This window comes from Arachis ipaensis, chromosome B3 (assembly GCF_059453495.1).
Source record: "Arachis ipaensis isolate K30076 ecotype BB chromosome B3, ASM5945349v1, whole genome shotgun sequence".
NCBI classification, from domain to species: domain Eukaryota; kingdom Viridiplantae; phylum Streptophyta; class Magnoliopsida; order Fabales; family Fabaceae; genus Arachis; species Arachis ipaensis.
This window is the reverse complement of record NC_142438.1, coordinates 141,096,686-141,104,627: the sequence shown is the minus strand read 5'-3', so window position 1 is coordinate 141,104,627 and position 7,942 is coordinate 141,096,686. Positions and strand designations below refer to the sequence as shown.

The 7,942-nt window shown below is 41.3% G+C and overlaps 2 protein-coding genes and 1 long non-coding RNA gene across 4 annotated transcripts; all 3 read left to right on the top strand.

Moving 5' to 3' along the window:
* The first annotated feature begins 721 nt into the window (after positions 1–721).
* Positions 722–3,884, top strand: SUF4 (zinc finger (C2H2 type) family protein). 2 transcript variants are annotated; one of them, XM_016335331.3, is made up of 7 exons: positions 722–1,108; positions 1,359–1,459; positions 1,559–1,676; positions 1,823–2,226; positions 2,336–2,490; positions 2,592–2,645; positions 3,374–3,884. In XM_016335331.3, the coding sequence occupies exons 1-7, from the start codon at positions 915–917 to the stop codon at positions 3,443–3,445; spliced, it is 1,098 nt and encodes a 365-aa protein (XP_016190817.1). In that variant the 5' UTR covers positions 722–914; the 3' UTR covers positions 3,446–3,884. The 2 variants fall into 2 exon arrangements, with proteins under 2 accessions (XP_016190817.1, XP_016190816.1); XM_016335330.3 differs by lacking the exon at positions 3,374–3,884 and having other exon boundaries at positions 760–1,108; positions 2,592–2,906.
* A 36-nt stretch (positions 3,885–3,920) lies between these two features.
* On the top strand, positions 3,921–4,541 carry LOC148572633 (uncharacterized). The gene is made up of 2 exons (XR_015907095.1): positions 3,921–4,059; positions 4,137–4,541. It is a non-coding gene; the product is annotated as an uncharacterized LOC148572633 (long non-coding RNA).
* Positions 4,542–5,944: 1,403 nt separating this feature from the next.
* LOC107631783 (cyclin-dependent kinase-like protein) lies at positions 5,945–7,633 on the top strand. The gene is made up of 2 exons (XM_016335332.3): positions 5,945–6,130; positions 6,216–7,633. Exons 1-2 carry the CDS (start codon positions 6,068–6,070, stop codon positions 7,521–7,523), a joined length of 1,371 nt encoding a protein of 456 aa, XP_016190818.1. The 5' UTR covers positions 5,945–6,067; the 3' UTR covers positions 7,524–7,633.
* The last annotated feature ends 309 nt before the right edge of the window (positions 7,634–7,942 follow it).

Here is a 7,942-nt window from a genome sequence, read left to right as displayed (position 1 = left end):
ACCCACAAGCGACTTGTGCTCCCTCTCGAACCTTGCTCGGATACCAAATTGTCACGGCCTTGGACACACTCCAACGCTACCGTGCCGGCACTCGGACTTACTCAACCTCTTGAGCTAAGACCAAGTCAGCCTAACCCTCAATACTTAGCAAGAAAGCTAAGAACACAAGAGAACACAAGAGAAAGGAAGCTTTGGTGAAAGAACACTTTATTGCTCAAGTGTGGTTACAAATGATTCACACACCCAAACTCTAACTCTCATCCCTATTTATAGCCATCCACCTCCTCAATGGATGGTTAGGATTAAATCTAATCAATGGTCCAGATTAATCATCCAGAACCTTCTTTACAAATATCTATCCTACCACAACTCTCTAAATGTTTCTAGATTATTCCATATCACTCTTTATACTTCTATATACATCTACACTCTTCTAGAATACTCTATGACTTTCCAGAGTCTTCTAGAACCTTCTAGGGTATTCCGGAAGCTTCTAGGACATTCTAGAACGTTCCGGAACCATCTAGAGTATTCTCAAACACTCCAGAAAACTATTCAAACACTGTTAAATCTAACCTTCTAAAATTCTCCGTGACAAGCAGCTCAGCAATGGTGAATTAGTCTTGACTAAAAAAAAAAAAAAAATCGTGAATTAGCGGCTCAACAAGGAAGTAGAAAATAGAAATTCAACTGGGCCACAGGTCTCTTGGGAATTGCAATTAGAACCCCGTCATAGGACCCATTGACCAAATAACAAGAAAGTGAGTGGGTTTTTGAGTTTTTCTTTCAACTTGCGAGAAATAGTACCAACAATCGGTGCCCTAGTTCCTCTTCCTCCTTGTTCCCCCATTCATCGCGGAGGGTGCAGATTGCCGAATACGCCCCCCAAGCCCTAAACTTTTCCGTGAATCAAGATGGGTAAGAAGAAGAAGAGGGTTGCGTCCAAGGTGTGGTGCTATTACTGCGATCGCGAATTCGACGATGAGAAGATCTTGGTGCAGCATCAGAAGGCCAAGCACTTCAAGTGCCATGTATGCCACAAGAAGCTCTCCACCGCCGGCGGTATGGCCATCCACGTCCTCCAGGTCCACAAGGAATCCGTCACCAAGTAATTTCCACTTTTTATTCTTCTCTGCCATTGTTTGATCTAGGTTCCGGTTCTGGATATTAGCGTGTTATTATATATTCGGTTTCCTTGATTGCTGTCTTGCTGATTCCAATTATTCGAAACTACGAAAGTTTATTTAGTTTGTTGTTGCTCCGTTTTAAGCGATGATAGAAATTTGGTTTAAAGATTTACAAGTTTCTATGTGCACTTGTTGAGATTCCCCTTTTAATCCGTGAGCATGGTCAATTAGGGTGCCGAATGCGAAACCTGGTAGAGAGAGTACAGATATTGAAATATATGGAATGCAAGGGATTCCACCAGATGTCTTGGCTGCTCATTATGGAGAAGAAGGTAATATCTTGTCTAATGCCTAACTGTAGTGGTCAGAATGTTTGTTTCTGATTTCAAAATGGCTTAATCTTCTTTCTCATGTTCCTTTACGTATTGCAGACGATGATGTTCCATCAAAGGCAGCAAAGGTGGACATACCATCAACACAGCTTGTAGGTGGAATGGTGCCACCTCCTTTGGGTACAGGATATCCTCCTCGACCAGCGGTACCGCCAATGTATGTTTGTTACATTTTTTCATCGATTTTCATTATACTGTTAGCGTTCATACTCCTATTTTATTTGACATGTGGTGAATTCTTACTTTATTTCACTATTTAAACATATAATATAAGTGGCTAGAAATCTGCTATCCTTGCTGCAGGTATAATCCAGCCGTGCCTGTCCCCCCAAATGCTTGGGCTGTTCCACCTCGACCGGCTCAGCCATGGTATCCCCAACCTCCATCTGTTTCGATTCCACCACCTGCTCCTTACGCACAACAGCCATTATTCCCCGTGCAGAACGTGAGACCGCCACTGCCATCAACTGCTCCTTCTCCACTCCAAACTCAGGTTACTCCTCCTGGGATGCCTTCATCTACACCTTCTGTCCCTGTTTCGCAACCTTTGTTTCCTGTTATTACAACTCAAAGTTCAACATTTTCTCCTGCTCCTCTATCTTCAAGTGCTCCATCCATAAATCCAGTCATATCCTCAAGTGCCCCTGTTGATTCCCATTTGGGTGCCAACTCTGTTGTAAATGCTTATCAGGCAATAGGGATTCCAGGTGATCTCGCCTTGTCAATCCTTGAGTCATTTGTGATATGGTTAAACAAACAGTCTGTGTTTCATGAATTGAAAATATAGTCCTGAACACCTGATATTTCTATGATCAGGTGGGACAGCGGGTAACTCACATTCCTATGCATCTGGTCCAAATACCGGTGGCCCTTCAATCGGACCTCCCCCGGTAATTGCAAACAAAGCTCCTGCGCCTCAGCCTGCTGCTAATGAAGTCTACTTAGTTTGGGATGATGAGGCAATGTCCATGGTCAGTTGTGGCCTTGGGAAATTTCTCTGTTTTTTTTTTCCATTGTTTTTCATTAGATTGTATCTCTCTGTTTGTAATGTTATAATGCTTGGTTACTGTAGGAGGAAAGAAGAATGTCTCTGCCAAAATATCAGGTTCATGATGAAACTAGCCAGGTAAGTCATACTACCTCTGTAATAGATGGAGTTGCTTTCACATCTAACCAGATGAGTAGGCTTTATGCTTCCTTTATTCAGATTCAGTTGTTTACACATTATTTCTTCTTTACAGAGTAACACTCTGTATAAATGTCTAATCATCATTCTTCTAAAAAGAATTTGAATGACTAAGTAAATATGATCCGTTTAGCCCTCCCTTTTTCTTCCAACCTGAATGGGTAATGCATGCTGTTTTATTTTTGAATGGCCACTCTGGTCTCTGGCTCCAAGCCATGCCTCCAAATTTTCTGGGCTTCAAAAGATTCAAGTAGGTACCCTACTGATTTATTTCGGTAGTTAATTATAATTCCAACATAATTTGTGAAGCTTGCTGCAAACAACCAACTTCATGATTCTGCATGCCAGCATTTTGTAGACCGTAAAAGAGTATGTATATATGATTTTTATTGGGTTTGGTATTTGCGAATGTTATTTTTTCTCCCTTTGTTCGATCCAAAAGTTTGGGGTTTTGGGTGGAACATCTTACCCAACAGATTTTTGCTCATTCGTAGCATCATTACAATTTATTTTATGGAACAAGTGAATTCAGACTTGGCCCAGGTCAGCTTCTTTCGCAGAGTTTGGATCTCTTGCATAGGACTGTGCTATAAAATATTTGGTTTGATGTCGTCATTTGTGGTCAGATTGTTAATTTGCTGATCATGATTCTCATGTTTATCTTTCAGATGAGCTCAATTGATGCAGCAATAGATAAGAGGATACTTGAAAGCAGGTTGGCTGGTCGCATGGCGTTCTAGATATGTCTTACCTATCCATGTACACTTGTCAAATTTCAACACGGATCAATTGGCGCTCACTCAGAACAGGTTTTTCCGAGCTTTGGACAAGGTGGGATCAACATTCCTTTATTTTAGTGGTCTAGTAAGTAACCTTGTTTTTGGTGCGATTCTTTGTCAAATTAAGGCAAATAGGCAGTGGACCTGACCGATGTATTGAATCAAAGGAGAAGGACCTTGAATGGTTTTCTGATGATAGTATTATTCGTAGGATATGTTTAAGAATTTATGATTATTAGTTATTTCTTTTCCTATTTTTCTCTCTCTCTTTCTCAACGATTTGTAGTCATCCTTTAGGAAGCAGATGCTTGAGTACCATTTGATGTAACGTTTTCAGTTTTGGGGGAACAATAGCATTGTTTCTTTGTTCTTGAGTATATTCTTCATTACAGTTTGTTAATCTTGTTAGCTTTTGATTTTTATATAAAAGCAACAGCCAGGAGGGGGAGAAAATGCGCAATGCAGGCTACCCGTAAAAGGTGCCATTGTATTGCATAATTCCAAAAGGGCCGCTCATACGCATTGATGGTCTGAGTCGGTGATATTTAATGAGAGTGATATGCAGCAATAGTTAGGTACACCTTACCAAACTTTTTGAAGCATACACGTCTACATGCACGGTTTAAACTTTTAATGGTTTGAACATGAACAGGTGATAGAAGTTGAGGTTCAAAGCTTTTCATTTAGAAAAATAAGGATTGAAGTTTTAAATATACTTGATGTATGAAAGTATATTGCAGAAAAATACACCCTGGAAATGGGAAACTTTAACAACAGGCAATCAACATTTAGAATGTGAAAATGTGAAAGGACCAACAAAACAAGAAGCCGGAACAGAAAATCCTGTATTTAAATTAATTTATTTTAGTTAACTTAGCTGACTAAGGTAAAATGAATGTGGTGGTACTTGGTAGATAGGCTTTGTAGGAATTCAACACTAGATGGTATGTTATTGCTTTCTAAAAGTGGATCTATCTATATTCTCTCTATATCTATGTCTAATATAGACTCTCAAAATCCCAAAGGATTAAATGTCATCACATGGCATATATTATTATAGCTTTCACGTGCAGTTGTACTATACAGAATAGTCAACGTTATGCTATTTCATTTGACCACTTAAAACATTTTGCTACACCTTCAAGTTTTTGAGTCTTCAACTAGCAATTTGAAGCTGCCTCTATTTTGGAGTTTGCTACGCCCATCACATCGAAATCAAATAATACGGCTGGCTATGAGGCTAAATTCTCTTACGTCCTAAACTTCAATTTAAGTTTGAATTTTATTATTTAGTCCCCTAGTTCCTTCCATCATTTTCACCCTCATTCTTAACTCCGCGACAATAATTGAATACCAAAATATGAGGCGGGTGATTACATCAACACCACGATTTTAGATGCTCCTTTTTTACTTTTTACGGACAATTGAGTCCTTGACTAGAGAAAGCACAAAAATAAGAGTTACACAATATGGAAAGTATGTAACGACACCCAACTAATCATAGATTGGTTCAACGAGATAACGTCGTACTCCTTGGTTGGTTTTTTAATTTTAGATTAGGTTTTACTTTAGAAGGACTTTTCTTGATTTACAAATGAATCGAACTTTTGGAGTAGACCATTTTGTACATGTTTCTTTCAATTTTGTTCTTTTTTGGGCTGTGTTTATTGTTTTAATTTACACTGGCCCCACTTGAATTTTGTTTGATGATTTCTTGCTTCATGAGTAGAAAATCTACAAAAGTGGTGTGATGTTCAAGACTGGTCCCTGAGCATGCAAAAGCAATTTCTATTACTATACATTTATGAATGAGAAACTGCAGGAATCTAATCTGATTTAATGATGGATGATATGTCAAATGTAATCTACATTACAATGTGCAAAGTATGAAGTACGTGCCTGTCGATTTAAGAGTTCATCCCCGAATATTAAATCCGAGAATGATGTATTATATTTATTCCCTAGTTGATAGTAGCTAGTAAAGTTTTTTTTATTATTGATTGTAAAAAGGTCATTGAGTTAAAGTGCAGGCAAATAATGATATGCAGCGAGTAGCTAACTAGAGACAAGGATTGCTTAGAGATTAGAGAGAAAGACAAGTAGGATATGTGTCTCCTGTAGTCCTGTTGGTATCCCCATTAAACTGTTATTATGAGGCATTTGCACAAGAAACAAAAGAACAAGCTGTAGTAATGATATATAAAATTGAGTGAGTAAGTCCAAGTTAAATTAAAAGAGATGAAATGGCAGATGAGAGTTGCAATAAATAGAGGGAGTAGAGAGGAGAGGAGAGGAGAGGAGAGGGGAGAGGGTCCATGTATGTAGATGTGCAGAGTGCAGAGGGAGTCATTAAATAAGTTCACATGGGTGTGGCTCTGAGTAACGAAAGAGACGTGGTTGGTGGTTCCGTGATCCACCGCGCTCCAAATAAATGCGGGTAGTTGGCCCTCTCCTAATTCCCACACTCCACACTTATTACTTACTTATTATACCCTCTTTTAATTTAATCATTTCAGGACCACACTCATACATAAAACTCACTCACTTCAATTCAATCTTTCTCTCACTACATACATACATACAATGGCTGCTTCTTGTTCCAAATCCCCCCCTCTTCCTTCTCGCCATTCTCCGCACTTCACTCCCGTGAGCATCATCTCATGTACTTATTGTTAGCTAATACATTATTACTCTTGTTTGATTTGATGAGTGTGTATCTGGTTTATGGCAGATTCAAGAAGAGCTTGAAGTGGATGAGTACAGTGAAGACAGAAGCAGAGCAACACCAACTCCTCAGAAGCACCCTCCCACGCCCATTGTCAACAAGAATGGCAGCAAATCCAACCACAAGAAGAAGAGGTCAGAATCCGACTCCTCACTCAACGCCGAAGATGCCTCCGTCTCCTGCAACAAGTGCAGGCCTCACTCCAGAGACAAAATCTTCGTGCTCCCCATATTGGATCACAACCACAACCACAACCACAAGCACCAACACTCTTCTCTCTTGGCCTCTCCCAATGGCATCTTCAAGTCCATTGTCTCCAAGCTCACACGCAAGAGCCCCATGTCGTCTTCCTCCGCCGCTTCCAGAGAAGACCAATGGAAGCTCGCAGTGGCCGAGCTCTCTCACAAGCTGGTCCAAGCCACCAGGAAGAGAGATGAGGCTCTCGTGGAAGCCTCCAGGCTCATGAAATCCATGGCCGAGTTGGAGAAGAAGCTCAACAAACTGGAGCTGTATTGCCACACCTTGAAATCGGGCCTGGAAGAGTGCAGCAGCAGTAGCAACAAGGTGGTGGTTACTCAGAATCCACAGCAAGAGACAGTGATCCAACACTTCTTGGTGTCAGTCTCGGAAGCAAGGTCTTCAGTGAGGCTTCTGAGCCGCTCCCTGACTATGCAGCTTCGGCACATGGGGGGAGGAGGCAAGGTGTACGACAAGGTGTCGACGCTGCTGCAACCGTACGACATAAGAATCTCGTTCTCAAAGAACCCGAGAAGCCTGGTGGTGTACCTGGAGGCACTGCTGAACAGGGCATTCTACGAGGACTTCGAAACGGTGGGGTTCATGAAGAACGCGTGCAACCAGGTGCTGAACCCAGTGGAGAGGTGCGAGTCGAACATGGAGTCGTTCAAGATGGTACAGGGGCTGACATGGGAGGAGGTTCTGAGCAAAGGCACAAGGCACTTCAGCTCGGAATTCAGCAGGTTCTGCGACAGGAAGATGAGCGAGATAGTGGGGATGCTGGGCTGGAACAGAGCATGGCCGGAGGGGTTGTTGCAGGCCTTCTTTGGCGCATCAAAGAGCGTGTGGATGGTTCACCTTCTTGCCAACTCGGTGCACCCAAGCTTGTCCATACTCAGAGTGGACAGGGCTGCGAGGTTCGAGTCGTTATACATGGAAGACATGGCCGCTGACAAGTCGCACAGCCTGGTGCCCACACTGGTGAGGATAATGGTCGCCCCTGGTTTCTACGTGTACGGCAGTGCCGTCAAGTGTAAGGTGCTTTGTAGGTACCTCACATCCACCCCTACCCCTTAATTACCCTCATCTGCTTTCTAATTTTGTATATTATTAATTTAGATTAGATTAATTAATGAATGAGTTGAGTAGGGTCAAAGGGGAATTTTTGGCTTTGGACTTGATGTCAATTTTGTTTCATCACATTCAGATTCTCATCAGTCCTAATCCTTCTTCGTGCGTCTGCCACGACCCGTAATTATAACTTGTGATGTGAACTCACTTTCTTTTTGAATCTTACGCTTCTGTCGTTTTTTTCCCTTTTTTTTGATATTGAGTAATGCCATCTTATCTCAATGCCGTTGGGAAAAGGGCTGCTCAAATACACAGCTGAAACAGTCCAAATTAGGCATGCTGATCATGAGAATATTCATATGCCTACCTGCACATATTAATATTATTTGCAAATTGGAAAATTTTCCCCATTTTTTGTCCAATTA